Source organism: Haemorhous mexicanus, chromosome 3 (assembly GCF_027477595.1).
Source record: "Haemorhous mexicanus isolate bHaeMex1 chromosome 3, bHaeMex1.pri, whole genome shotgun sequence".
Lineage (NCBI taxonomy): Eukaryota > Metazoa > Chordata > Aves > Passeriformes > Fringillidae > Haemorhous > Haemorhous mexicanus.
In genome coordinates, this window is record NC_082343.1 from 53,204,303 (window position 1) to 53,219,562 (window position 15,260).

The window sequence follows — 15,260 nt, forward strand, 5'->3', positions numbered from 1 at the left end:
GCAGAGTCAAGAATAGCTCTACTTGAAAAATCACACAAAAGGTAAAGAAAACCCTCAGGTGAGGCATGCAGTCACACCTGAATGCATATCAGCACTTTGAAAATAACTTTTCTCCATATATAAAGGTAATTTATTGGGAAGGGAAAGAGCAGTATTAGCTGCTTCTAGTTATTCTGGTACTGCAGTGAAGTTACTGCTGATTTACACCATTTTAAGCGAGCACAAATCTGGCATGAAGCTTCAAAAAGGTACTGAATCCTGAAACAATCTATTTTTGTCATGTAATTTCATTTTAAAATGATACTCCTCCAGCTCGAAATCATCTTCTATCAACACACGATGGGAACAGAGTTGGGCCATGTCAACCATCAACCCCAGACATTTTCTGAGCCTGCCAGGGGAAATCTCTGGGCCCAATTCAGATGTGATCAGGTTGTAAATCACATATCAAATGTATTGGGAAGTCTATTAAATGCAGTGGTATGTTGGTCAAGGGTGAGTTATAGAGAAGAAATTATCTATTACGGCATGATAATGTAGACAATTATTTTGTAAAAGGCACTTGTCTTTGTCTTTTCCTCCCTTTTCTAAATCCTTCCATTTGCTAGTAATGTTCACTTGCATCAGTTCCATTATGTATCGTTTATTTTAGATTACTGCTAGAACTGGCTTATAAAAATTAGAAATGGGAAAGACTCATTAAAGGCTCAGTCCTGCAGCTGCTTCATGTGTGAAGCTGTCATTGATTTCCTAAACAGCACCTGCTTGTGAGCAGCAGAGAGAATAAAGCAAATTAGAAAGTGAAGGCTTGAATCTCTCAGCTGTATGAACTGCATATGGGCAGGAAAGCATCTCATAATTGGAGCCAAGCATCTTTCCCTGGAAAAGTCCAAATTCTGCTGATAATCAAAAGGAAACTGAGCGGGGCAGGGGGCTGAACAACACTGAGGTTATGACTAACCTGTCTGGGAATACTGGAGGAAAGATTAGGGCCTGACACAATGAAAATGACACAGATTGAGATAAATGAGGCTTGGAAATCAGAGGAATATTTGTGGTGAAAGATAAAGATGTGTAGAACGAAGCAGGAAAATAAGAGACAGTGATGGTGAACTAAGTCCTAATGAAGATTTTATTTTATAGGATAATGACAGGGTGGACAATGAACTGTTAGTTCAGAAGGAATGATCCTGTGATCAGCAGAACTGGCAGCACTATCCTGTGATGTCTAAAACTGCTGCTGATGTAAACACCAATGACCTATTTTAAGGCATGCATGGAAGGAGAATCACTGCATGGAGAATGCAAAAGGATGCAAGAGGTATATTGGCACTGGCAGATCAGAACTGTGAAACGGTGTCAACTGGACTTTTTATAAGGGCTTTCTAGCTATGCAGAAGCACCTTATTAAACATAACATTTGTGGGACCAAATTAATAAAGAAGAAAAGAGAATCCAAGAGATGAAAGGATGAATAAAGAAAAGAGCAGGTGAGAGTGAGCTTCTTATTTTACTAAGCTGAAAGACAAATACAGGAGGTAGCACCAATGTCCCCAGCTTGTTAGACTACAGCAAATCTTCATTCTGTGTTCATAAAAAGCCTATGCAAGTCATATTTACTGGGAAAGGCAGTTTGATCTCTAATTCAGATCCTGGACTTGAATAGGAGTATACAGAGAGATACATACATAATATTTAGCCTTAGGTAACTTCAGATGTGTCTCCAAAACTCTATTACTATGAATTTAAAGAGTTGTTTTTGCTCTAACAGCTTGCTAAAGGAGAGGATGGGTCAGATCTCAGTGCTTTTCAATAGCCTCAGAGCAGTTATGTAATTTGAGACTCTCAAACTATTTGGAGTACGGTGAATTGCTGAACTAAGGGAAGAAAATTAACTCTTTAGCCCCCCACCTGGAATCAGAGAGAACAATTCTAGTTGGCTTGGAAACTCATCATCAGGCAATCTGTAATATTGTCTGTGTTTCTACAGCATTACAAGATATATCACTAATTACTGTTTGCTTCTGTGGCTTCCAGTGTTTTCCAGTTGCGTAGTAGCTTGCATGCAAGATTGTAATATAACCTATTGAGTAACTTCAACATCAAGCAGCAGTGAACTGCAAAAAGCACACTGCACTCATTATTTGAAAGGGTAAACTGAGACACAAAGCATTACACATTAATGCACAATAAATAAGGACTTACCCAAGGCCATGCAGATGGGAACAAGATGTGCTCAGATTCTTTTCTACTGTAATTGCGGCATGCTTGCTTAATACAGGAGGACCAGAGTTGCATACTTAGAGTGAAAGGGATGTCCACCTCACAAAAATGTTGTGTCTTTGTGCGCTTTATGTGCCTTCACTTTCTGCAAAGGGTTTACATAGGTTGAAAAATTCATGTGACCTGTCCAGCCAGCTTGAGCAAAAATGGTCTAAAACCAACATTGCTTTCAACAAAGGAGGGCTGTCAGGTAAATATAGGACTGCAGGGCCTAAATGTTAACCAATCAAATCTATTCCTGTACAAAGGAACTGTAGTCCACATGACCAGGGAAATGAGTAATTTTGATTTTCATTAAATTAAAAAAAAAAAATCTGTGTGATCTCAGAGAAATTTCAGAGGCTGTGACTATGACTACCCACACAGGAGAATGCCAATAAAATCACAGGACTGTAATATCATTATTCTAATGACTAATAAATATTACCTTTTTTTGGTTTGTTTTCCTTCCCCCCCATCATTTGATCTTTCATGTCTTCCCTGTCTTGTAAAATAGATGGTGAGTAAATCACCAGAGCCACCATTCTGTTATATGATCGTGCTTTCCTGGTGCAGCAGGCTCCTACTCTCTGGTTGCACCTCCAGGCTTCTCAGTGTTGACTTCTGTGCCATAATCTTTTCTTATGGCCTCTGTGCTATAATCTTTTCTCTCTAGATCAGCTAGCAGAGCAGGCAAGAATGATAGTCACAATTCATATGACTGTGGACTGTTTTACCAACCACAAAATAGAAAAAAAAAAATAAAACCAGTCTTTAGTCCTATCCTTTCTCACTTATTTGCCAGTCACAAAAATGAAAAGATTTTGGAGGGCACACCAATCAGTAAGGCCCCCAGAAACCTCCTATGTGCCAGCCAACAGCAAGCAAGGAGAAAATACAGTTCTTTTGAGTCTCATTTTCTCTGTATTCTCTTTCCTTTTATGTCACCAACTAAGGTTTGACTAGCTGGGTCCTTGTGAGGCTCTATCAATTTCTAAGTCCTGTTCCAAGACCCAGTTCCTTCATAGACCATCAAGTGTCAAGGATACCCACAGATCATCAATCTTCTACATAACTTTCATCAACAAAGTGGAAGAAGAAAGTCATGCAGCATTTCAGCATGATCACCCGCCTCAGGCAACAAATGCTGAGGAGTCATGAATCTGGTAACTCTTGGCACAAGGAGGCATAAGCTGGCAACTTGCCTTTCTAAAGGAAAGTACAAAATCTCCCTGATAACAATGGATGCTTTACTGGCAGTGGGAATTGGTTTGGATGTTAAATTTTATATACACCTATGTCCTTACTTTTTTAGCAGAACAACCAAAAACCCCCATAGATGTGACATGAAAGTGATTCATGAATGTAGTTAAGCTTCCTTAAAAAGCAACATGCAATTTCCTCACAATGAAAGAGGCTGACCAAAGCCACTGACAAGCACTTTGGAGCTGCTCATTTTTGTGAGGGAGGAAAAAAATTACGAAAATATTAGCCAATCACATTTCCATCTACTTTCCTTTCCTTCTCAGTAGTTAAAGACCACCTGCTACCAGGTTGATAAAAAAACCCTCAAAACTAAGAAAGAAGACATTTTCAAGTTTTTTCACTTTAGGGTGAGGAAAAAGCTAATCATAAGGTCACAATAGTTCTTTATCAGAATGATTTTAACAGTAATAAACTCCAGTAAGTTAATGTAAGAGCAAACTATGGATCAGAACTTTCTCTAATCCATTCTTGACCCAAACAACACTTCAAGGTTATACTCAAATATGTGACACTATATTTGAATTAAGTTAATGAGAATATCAGATAGACTCTCAGTCATCATAGTGATTGTGAATTCTGATGTAATCCAATCTGAAATTACCACTGTTATACGAGGTGTTGGAGTTAGAGAGGATGGTTCATGTCTGCATCTGCAGTGCTGTGCTCAATCCACACTATAAATTGATCCATCAGTGTCTCCAGAAACACTACTCCAGACTCTGAAGAAGGACTGAAAAGACCCAAGACTAACTTACACCACTATGGTAGAACCTGACCAAGCAACACATAGTCCTCCTAAAATGAATAATGTGTTCTGAGCATTTTTAGGTCCACTGATTCTGGTGGGGTGACTTTGGGGGAGCTGAAGTAACTGCATTAGACTAAGAATATGCTATGTAGTTTTGGCATGAAGTACTGCCTGCTCTCCAAAAAGGATCCCAAGGCTATGGCTATACTGGATAAGCCATCAGTCAGGCATTGATTTTTGGCTTGGACTTCACTGACCAAGCAGTTGCCTAGGTCAGAACTGGACCCAAAAATCACTAATCTGGATTTTGGTTATAAAGCATATCTGGAAAAAATCACAGGTGAATAATAAAGTCAAGTCCTGTTAATCTTTACAATTCAAGACCACTGTCTTTTGAAAGCTAAGCATAAAAACCCAAACCCAAAATCAACTACAAACAAACAAACAAACAAAAAAACCCACAAAACCCCACCCCACAACCAAATTAAAAAAACCCAAAACCCCCAAACAAAGAAAAAACCTAATAGAGAGAGAATAGAATGTAACTCCTGAACTTTGCCTTATCTACAATCACAGTTATGAGAATGCCATTCAGGGCAAAGCTGTTAGGTACAGTAAGAGCTGAAGAGATCTGAAAGAGAGGCAAGGAAGAAAAGTAGTCTCCGTTCCTTCCTCAGGCCAAAATACTGAGAGCTCAGCTTTGGAATTTAGAAATGCTCTGCTTCACTGATTCCTGTGGAGCCAATCTTGCCCTTTAAACACACACCTTGATAACAGAGCTTGGGGGAAAACAACACAGTCCTCTAATAAAGGACTTCATTGCTTGCAATATTTACGTGTAAAACCATGTCAAAAAGACCCCTGGACTAAGAGGTTTGGGCTAAAGGAATCAGTCTAGTAGAGTCACTGTGTGTATTAATCTAATTTTTGTGAAGGCATTGTGGGATTGCCAAGAAGCAATTCTTGCACTAGGTAAAGGCTCTGCTCCATAAGCATCCATCACTACTCATGCTGACAGCATTCATTCAGTTAAAATGTATACGATAAATCAAATTAAAAGACTGCTCTTTTAAATACTTTAATCGATAAGAAAGGCAGGGCTTCAGCTACACCTAGCTACAAGCTTCCAGTACTGCAGCCTCTCCGCAGCACTGTGACAGCGAGGCTATATCTGTCGTGGTAAATAACTACTGCTCTGGTTCAATACAGAAACTGTGAATTGAAACTAAGCACCTCCAAGTAAGTATCCACAATTTAAACAGCTCCTTGTAAAAATCTGTCTGATTATCTGTGCATTGGCATCTTTCACATAAAGTGCTTTATTAAAAATGTCAGGCAAGGTCTCAAAAAGTGACAGCTCAGATGGAGATCAAGAAGTGAGGCGATGGGATGGCAGGCTGCCCTGCAGCAGATCCCTCTCTGCGGAGCCAGGGTTGGGGCAAGATCCTGGTCAGAGGCTGCTCTTTTCCTTACAGGGCAAAGTCACAAGGTGGCTTGTGACAGACCAGTTGTCCCCCCGCAACCATCCCAAGGCACTGCTGCAATAATGCACCGCACTGGCTGGCCATGCATCCCAAAGCAGACATGCTTCTGCCCCAAGTCCTTTCAATGGTTACATTTGCCCTGATTAAACCAGAGTGAGTTCATGATCAAGCACAAGGTCTGTGGTGCTTCCTGGCCACTGAAAGAGTCCCACCAGACAAAGCTCAGATCCTGTATTACATGGGATTTAGGAAGAGAGGAGGTAGTTTTTACAAGCAGCACTGAGCACAGGCTTCAAGCCCATCCTTTGGCTAAAACAGTTTCCAGTGTGACAATTGATGGGAAAAGGACAACTGATGGGAACGGGATAACTGATGGGAACAGGGCTACTCCCTACTCACAGTCCAGCAGCAGGCACATGCATCCTGTGTCTATCCTCAAGAGCAGAGAAGCTGGTGCTCAGAACTGCAGGCTTCAGCAGCAGCTTTGCTCACTTACATTCACCTAAGAAAATTCAGGTTTTTCATGTAAATAATGGTCTGTGAAGAAGGTTAACATGTCAATACCTCATTTTCCACTTTTCTGGCATACAGTGTTATGCCTTTTCAGACATGATGAGCAAAACCAGCCTGTCCTGACCACTCCACTGATAGGCACCAGTTCACAGCATGTGGTCAAGGCTCTACTGGTCTTCAGACCTTGTCCCTAAAACTTTCTGTGTGGTGGTCACTAATTTTTTTTCTGTCTGCTACTTAGAAAGACTTTGTATTCATCCCCACACCTGTATTTGAACATTGCCCTTCATCTCCTTGTTGGATCACACACTAGCCTTAGTGCAGCCTGCTGATAAGCAGCCCAAAATATAACTATATAACCTTTATAATCCTGTAAGGAACCTAAAATATAACTATTTTGTTTCTGTACAAAATCAAAGCAGATGCGTGCAGAAGCTTGGTGTCTTTTCCCATCATTGGGAAATCCTTGGAATTCATTTCTGTCTTCAAATACATACTCTACTTCACGTAAAGTTGATGGAGGGCATATAACTGTATGAGGTTTGTAGACAGAGATAATATCACTTATTAGACCAAATAATGTAACTTGAAGTAAATAGAAAAGATTTTGAGTATCAAGCCTTTAAATACTTATCCTGGCAGAGAGAGAGAGAGTGAAATCTGAAATACTCTGCATTACTTGTGTTTGAATAGCAGCAGATAAGACTTTTTATATACTCTCAGAAATGTCCCATCTCCTGCACAGTGCACTAGTGCTAACAAAGAAGCCTGCAGCAGAAAACTCACAGGGCAATTCTTAGGAGGCTCTTGGTCAAAACTGCCCTCAGCATCTTATGCTCTTACAGCATCTTACAATGAGCATCTGCTCAATAATTAGCTTTTGAGCTTAAGAATGCTGTGTACTGGCACTAATAACTTCAGACACAGTTTTAGGAACTTCACAATTCGGAAAGTTTCTTTTATTTTACTTTATTGCTTATAAAATAGGCAATATGTTGCCAAATGAACGCTCCAATAGAGAGAGACAACAAGATGGTCCAGTGAAAGAAAAAGGTGTGAAAAGTGGTTAGCATTTTATGAAGACTGATAAGGCGGAAAATGCTTTGCTTGGTTTTAATATAGTAAATAAGTCTTTCAAAATCTGTTTCAGGCCTGTGATCAAATTGGCCCTCTGTAATTTTTTAAGAGGGGGAAAGGCACAGCAGATGGAAAGGGACTGAACCAACTCTATTAAAAACCTGGTGTTGCAATTTTTTTCTAAAATGAGGCAAAGAGAGTAACAGAGAACCTACCATAACAGCAGCTCATCTGTTCAGTCACTTGATGTATCTCTTTATTGCTGCAGTTACTGAGACTCAGCTTTATCTTGCGCGTGAGCACAATAGTGACACCATATTGAAATGTGTAAATATATTTTCATAAACTATGTAAAACACCTCCTCTTTACTGACAAAATGATGCACTTAGAATACATGAAATCCTGAGAAAATGCTGCTGCCTTAGGTTCCAAATTCCTCTGATTCCTCATCTGAGTTTTATTGCACGTGCACTGTTATCTGACAAATATATCTGCCAGACTATTTAAAAAATACTTTGTCTTATCATTTAAACAGCTCCTGTCAATGTTACCTAGTCCTTGTTCACACTGCTATCCCTATGAGTGATGATACAGAAATAGATCTGGCTAAGGTCGGTGCAGCCCAGATCTGTAACACTGGCATTTCTTATTCCAGTCTCCATGAAACCCAAAGTATTTTTGAAGAAATGAAGGCTTCAAAAGGGACAGCTGTAGGGTCAGGGACAAGAACTGCTTTTTTGGACTTCATTTCCCTCCCACAAGCTCAGTGCTTGTGACCCACGATTTTGCTGGTGTTTCTGATACAAGGGTGTATTGTCCCCTTGGGTACCAGCTCACACGTTAAGCCCTGGTGTGCCACGCAGTCAGGAGGAAACAGAGGCAGAGGGCAGGAGGAAGAGGACAGGTACAAGGTCAGAATAGGATGACTCCTATAGCCAGATGCTGATGCAGAAGTCACCTATGCCCTGATGAACTACTTCTGCGGGGCTCCACGGACACAAGCCTTTGGCTGAACACCAGCGATGCACAGGGCTTTGTATCCAACTGAGCACGGAAAACATCTCCCTGGGGTAAAAGTTAAAAAAAAAGAAGAGTGACTAAAAAATGAAACAAATGAAAGGAACTCCACAGATCCAGATGTTGGAATTTTCCAATCCCCCTAGCAAGACAAGATAAGCAGGGGATAATCCTTGTTTATATAACTTTTTTTACTTAAAAAATTTTTTTTTTTTTTTTAATAAAACCTGAGACCAACAGGCATGTTTTCACCAGGCTTGTGTGCTTCTTTTCCAAATTCGCACCGAGAAATTTCGCTGGGCCCGCACCCCCCTCGGGCCGGGTGCTGGGGAGGGTCTCCGTCGGCGGGCACGGCTCCCCTTCCACGGCTCTCCGGGGGTCTCTTGAGCAGGTCAGTGACGAGCACTCGGCAGGCTGCCCTGGCTGAGAGCCGGGCCCCTCCTGTGTCCCGGCAGGCCTCGTTGCGGGCCCCTGGCCCCGCACAGCCCCCGGCCGAGGCGGGGACGCAGGTTCCCGGCTCGGGGGCGGCTCTCGGCCCCCCGCCCTCAGCGGGCGGCGCAGAGCGCGCTGGCGCCGCCGGGGGGCGCGCTGGCGCCGCGGCCGCCCCGCGCAGGTGGCTGAGGGGCCGGGCCGGGCCGGGCCGGGGCTGCCGCGGCGCCCACGGCCCTGGCGGGAAGCGCCCGAGCCCTTCGGTGAGCGGGCAGCTGCAGCTCCTGCGGCCTCCAGTCCAGCGCCCACCCGTGAATTCTTGACTCCCGGGGAACAAGGAGGAGGACGGCGTCAATCTGTGCTTAATTTCCCACCGAGCGCGCGTTGCGTGGCGGGCCGGCTTAAGGCTGATCTCCCGTCCAAATAAAGCAGCGCGTCTATTTATGGCCGTGGCTTAAAGAGGAGCAGATCTCATGTACCATGTTGGAAGTTCTTGAAAAACAGCCAACGTACAGAGGTCAAGTTTCCTGTACTGACAGCAACTTAGCGGGATGCGAGACGGCAGTGTCCTTCGTGAGGAGCTGGAGAACTGGGTCACTGTGCATCCTTCACTAATCGCTGGGTTCCAATTATAAATTACTTTAGTCTATTTGGAAGCAGTGTGGAGGAGAGAGAGGGAATCTACTTGAAAGCCTGTTACTGCCTCAGCCATGGGAGCCAGTGGGAGCATTGCCAAGGGGTTCATGTTGGCAAGATGAGGGTCAGGCCCCCAATATTGCTCAGTAGATGATATAATGAATAAAAAAAATACACACTTGGGGTATCCACTGGGATCTGACTCTTCATTAAAAATTAAGGGACAAGGCAGACAATATGATTGTTTGGCAAATTTCCCCAGGGTCTACTTTTAAGAAATCATAAAACCCCTTAGCGATGCCTTGCCCAAAGCCAGTGCTTTCCGTAGCTGCTGTTACTCAGGGGCAGCAGCTCTCAGTTTTGCACGGAGCTGTACACAAATAGACTCTACCAGTATGCCCATGGAACTGCCTACTCTTGGAAAATCTTGCATGGAAGGATTTAATGTTGACAGACTTAAGTAGTGATGTCTCAACTGTGAAGAATCTGTTGTTTAACCAACTTTATGAAGCAAAAGTGCCTATCATTAAAGTGAGAGTATTCCCTTTAGTTTTAGAAGATCATTGAAGCTTTAAACATCTATGCAATTTGGTATGCACATAATTTGATAGTCTGTTTTACAAGAAGTTGATTAGAATCAGAAAAATCACCCTCCCTAACTCCCGCAGAAGAGGGCAATGAAATGTGTGCAGATCAAACAGCCTTAAAATGGAAAAAGAATTTATATAGTGGCAAATTGGGCAATGGCTCTTAAAACTACAGCTGTATTCTTCTAAACACTCTTTTACGTTATTGGTGAGTTGGTAAGTTATGACTTACTGTCATTTGATGTAAAATTTACTGTCACAAAACATTAGCAATCACTGGCTGAAACCAGAAGGCTGCTTTTTTTGAATTCTTGGTATTGAGTTTTCTAGGAATGGACTGTCACTGCCTGCAGAGTGCATTTTTGTCATCTCAGTTTTTCCCAGAAGCATACACCTCCTTCTTTTTACCTTTGCTAGTACTTTAATATTTACTTTTTTTTCATCCATAAATGTGTTAGCTGCTTTGTGTCTGTAAGGCAAAGAAGGACAAGTATCACTTTTCTCACCAGCTGGGGCAATCTTAGAAATAGTAATCACTTTAATTTCCCAGCTTGATTCAAAACACTGCTATTTACACTCCCATTGTGTGGTGATATCCTCCTGTTTACGTGACCAGGTTTAAAATTTAACTACATCCACCATGCTGTTTTTCTTCCTAATTCAGAAGACAAGGATTAAAATGTAAGCAAAAAGAAGGCTCAGTGGTACTGCTCCTCTGTCAAACTTGGGAAGCATGGCTAAACAGGATTACATGTATTATTAAGGTCCTGATCCCACAGTCCTCACCAAACTAATAACTTGTGCAGGAGCTTTGCCAAAGGCCGAGTGAGGGCAGAAGGCAGCAACAGTTGGCACTAAATGTCAGCTGCCTTAAAATAATGGGCATTTTCCTCCAAAATATTTTAAGTAGAACTGTATGGATTTTTGTCAGTGGCTTCAGTTGGCAGCAATTTCTGGGGGAGGGGGGTCAGAGATGTCCCACTGTGGAATACTTCAATACTATATTCCCCTTCTCCCAAGTCACTGGAAATGAAATGAAACTGGTTCCAGTGTCACCCAGATCTGGATTGAGGCAGCAATATCCTGTGTTACCCTGTAAGAGAGAGGCAGAGGGTGACACCCACCACCCTCCCTTCCCACCTTACCAATACTTTTTACATAGCTCTTCCAGGTGAGATAACGAATATACAAAAGAACAAAGTCTACTATATAAATGAAAGCAGATTTATAAAATTACAAGTTTAATAGATAAATATAATAAATACTTTATGCATCATAACTCTGGACAACTACATTTAAAGCAAGTATGTTGGCAAGTCACAAAAAAAGTTGCGCCCTCGGCAACTTTATTTTTCAGAAAACCACACTGACAGGCATATTACAATGTAACGCATGAGGCTTTATGCTGTAAGTATGTTCAAATCCCGCTCACCTACCGAGTTCACCATGACATATATATGGGTGTAGTGTACTTTCTATCTTGGAATGTCTTTTTGCACACCAACACGGTTGTACAGATAGACGTTATGTTCTACTTACCAGGGACAGTGGGGAAGAGTTTTGAAGAAAAATACTGGTAAATGACTTCTAGAAAAACTAAAGCATTTCTTAACTTTTTATTGACATTGGCAAATTAAAATAGAATAAATTAACAATATTTTCTCAAAAAAATGTTTTGTACAAAAATACTGTCAAAATTTCCTGAAAAGCTTTCAACACAGTAGTATCTTTTCATGTACTGAATAAACTATATTAGCACAGTGTCAAAACGCTGAAGACAGAAACAAAATTAAAAAAAAAAAAAAAAATCTGTGAAATGTTTGCCACTAGTCAACATTCCATCCACACCATATTATTGTCTGTACATATGGGGGAGGGGGACTGGGTAGCAGACTTTTTAAGTAACAGTATTACTTTTCCTGATCTGGAAAGGTTTGGCCCACATCTGTTAAGCTTCCAGTTTAGCGTATTCAGAAAAAAAAAAAAAAAAAAAAATTAGTCTGCACTGCAATGCATAGTTAAAAATTAAGCAAGATGGCAGCTTTTGTGCAGTAGTATCTGCCCTTCAAAGTTCATGCAACCAACTAATGCAATTTTTTTCCCTGTTCCCTCAGAATTTGAATGCAGTTCAAGTCACTGGAAATCATAGTTTACAAAATCCACAAGATTAAGCAATTTGCCAAGATTAATATCTAACAGTCCGGCACTGTGGGAATTCTGGGCATGTTACTGTGAGGAAATTAAGAGTGGGAGGTCGGGAGGGGGGCAACCAACATAAAAAGGCAGAGTTCGCTAGATATTATTACTACAGGAGGGGAGGTGAGTGACAAAGCTACAAAAAGAAAAACAAAAGTGGCAGCGATTAAAAAAAAAAAAATTATACAAGCGCATAGTTGACTCTGCTTTCCAGATTCTCACCTTTTCAAGCCCTGAAAAGTGAGACACTGTGTCTAGGGGAATGTTTTCATTCGCACCGATAAAAGTCCTTTGTTTGTTTTAAATGAATCAGCAGCTCACCCTGCTGGGCTGCTGTTTGCAAACGAAGTCTGTCATGAAGTCAAACTCGTTCTGTCCCAACCACAGCTCGGGAAGCTCCTTGATGCGATCCAGCCCCATTTCGATGACTAAGGACATGAGGACCTCCTCGTCGATGAAGTCCGTGTCTATGACATTGGGCGGCAGCATTGCCGCGGGGACGTGGGGGACGGCGGGCGGCAAGCCGCTGCCGCCGCCGCCGCCGTGCTTGGGGTTGCAGTCCCTGAAATGCTGCTGGCTGCCGCCGTTCAGCTGGTGGCTACCGGGGTGCAAGTCCGGCATGTAGTGGCTGTGGGGGTAGGGGTGGTGGCTGAAGTACTGGTTGTTCAGCTTCTGGAGCTGCATGCTGGCGCTCAGCTGTCCTCCCGGGCTGGCGACGGGGGGGGCCATGAACTGGGAGCCGCTGAAGCGGGCGGGGGGCGGCATGCTGCCGGCCGGGTGCCCTCCGCTCACGCTGCCCGGCCCCATGGCGTGCCTCACCCCGCTGCTCGCGTTCATACTCCCAGCTCCGTAATGTATATGGTCGCCCATCAGGGCGCTGAAGGCGTGCTGCTGCGGCGGCTGCTGCTGCTGGTGGTGGTGATGGGGGGTGGGAAACTGCCCCATGCCCATCCGATGCGCAGGGTGGTGGTGGAGCCCGCCGGATCCGTCGGGGAATCGCCCGTGGTTCATGGCCATCATGTGGTCTGCCATGGCTCACCTGGAAAGTTAGCGAGTGAATATATTAGGAAAATACACCCTCATCGGACATCCAGCCGCCTCTCCCGGACCAGCTGCATCTGCTTGGCCCTGGCAGATATTACTTCGCTGGTCCTGCAGTCCTCTCTCCTTCCCGGTGGAGGGAATAAGAAAAAAAAAAAAAACTCCCAAAAATCTACAGTGGCTCCACCATGGAGTACAAAAGGAAAAATAATAGGAGAGCCCGCGGAACGAAAATCCCGGTGCCCTCCGCTAATCCGGCGGGCAGCACGCATTCCCACTCCAAGTCGCGCATACCTATCGGCGGGGAGCGTCGCATTCGGCCACCGCCGCCGCCTCCCGCACGCTCTGGAGCCGCCCAAGCCCCCCGGCTTCTCCCTCGAAGGCAGCGGATTCCCACGGCACTCTCGCTAACTTGAGCGGAACAAGCAAAGAATTGGCAAGTCCCACCTAGCCGCTGTCAGCAACTTTTGGATTTAAGTCCCAATTATTTTGGTGAATATACGGTAATGAACAGATAAGGACATGAAGCCAAGCAGCTGAAAACCACCTTTCCTCGCGTGTTTATACAGTCACGTTTTTCCTGTTGCACACAAAAGGGACACCCGGCACCAGCCACGAGAGCCGCCGCACTCACCTCCCGGCTTCTTTCTTCCTCTCCTTCAAAGGTGGCGGTGGAATCAGTCAGCGAGAGTCACCCAGCATAGAGAGGGCTTCTCCGGCTCCCTCTCCCCGGCGCTGACGTGACCGGCGCCGCGATCGCTGCCGCAGCCCCGGAGCTGGTTCTCGCCCCTCCGCGAGGCGCATCGGCACTTGCCAACAATGAGCTGTGTTCCTTACACGGCTTTGGCCGCGGCTAATATAGGATTTCAGAAGGGAGGAGCAAAACCCTTACAGGCAACCAGAAGTAAAACCTGGAGCAAGCGGGGCGTGGGGGGGGAGGGAAAAGGGGGGGGGGGGGGGGAAGAAAAGGGAAAAAAAAAAAAAAAAACCCGAACACCCAACACTCAGCGCGCGGGCGCAGGCAGCGGGGCACACGCGTGTTCGGAGACACGCGGGAAGGGGCCAAGGCGGCTCGGGAAGGCACCGCGCACCCCGCGCTCAGCGCCTCCCCCGGGAACAAAGCGGGGCTCCGCGGCGGGGCGGCAGGAGCGGCACCCCGCGCACCCCCCGCACCTCGCAGCCGCTCTCCCGCCGCCCACGGCCCCGTCCGGCCCCGCGCCCGGGCATCGCCGCTGCCCCTTGCGCCCCGTCCGGTCGTGTCGCTGCAGAGCGGCGGCCGCCGAAACGCGTGGGACTGAGCGCTCCGGTACCGCTGCCCGGGCAGGGCGAGGTCCGTCCCTCCGGCGCCGCCGTGGTGCAGGTGCCCGGATCCGCCGGCGTGCGGCCCCAGAACTCGCGTGGGCGTCCATGGGGCCGGCCCCTCCCCCGGAGCTGAGATCCGAAATCCACCTTTTTCCACAAACACGGCAGCCGTATGCGGGAGGTGTATGTGGGGATACCGGCACGCTCCCCACTTCCCACGTCCCTCCATCTCCTGTTTTTTGCCCGCTGCCCCCCGGGATGTGCAGGGCGAGTGCCCACCCACTCTTGTCCTTGGTCGGTGTTGTGGGGTTTATTACAGTTATTTACGATTGTTTCCATTGGAATGGCATAAAAACCCAGGACGTGCGGGTTTCGGGTGGGCACACGCTTTGCACGGGCAATCGCCCTGGCTGGGCACGTCCCTTGTCGCTCCCCCTGCCCGGGAGAGCCATGCCTCGCTGCACAGCCCCGGTAAGGACCACGCGTACCCAAGCTGCCCCCCCTCAACCCCCGAGGCCATCGTTCCTGCCTTTTGCTCCAGATCCACTAGCTCCTTTCTGAAGGGCAGCCATGCTGTCCTTCAAGTAGCAGGGAAGAGCTGAGGGGCTGGGGGAGGCATGCCACAGGAAAGTGCTGGATGGTGGCCCACTTTTCCACAGCGCCTTTGCCTGGCTTTCTGCTTCCGTGTTTGTTTTTCTTCT

General features: G+C 45.3%; 1 protein-coding gene across 1 annotated transcript; it reads right to left on the bottom strand.

The window, feature by feature from the left end:
• Nucleotides 1-11,244: 11,244 nt before the first annotated feature.
• Nucleotides 11,245-14,079, bottom strand: CITED2 (Cbp/p300 interacting transactivator with Glu/Asp rich carboxy-terminal domain 2). Its single transcript, XM_059841850.1, has 2 exons — nucleotides 13,892-14,079; nucleotides 11,245-13,255 (listed from the first exon to the last, which is right to left on the bottom strand). Exon 2 carries the CDS (start codon nucleotides 13,246-13,248, stop codon nucleotides 12,526-12,528), a length of 723 nt encoding a protein of 240 aa, XP_059697833.1. The 5' UTR covers nucleotides 13,249-13,255; nucleotides 13,892-14,079; the 3' UTR covers nucleotides 11,245-12,525.
• Between the last annotated feature and the right edge of the window lie 1,181 nt (nucleotides 14,080-15,260).

Excerpts from the sequence above, each read along its gene's own strand:
- CITED2 (XM_059841850.1), bottom strand. The coding sequence starts at position 13,248 with ATGGCAGACCACATGATGGCCATGAACCACGGGCGATTCCCCGACGGA.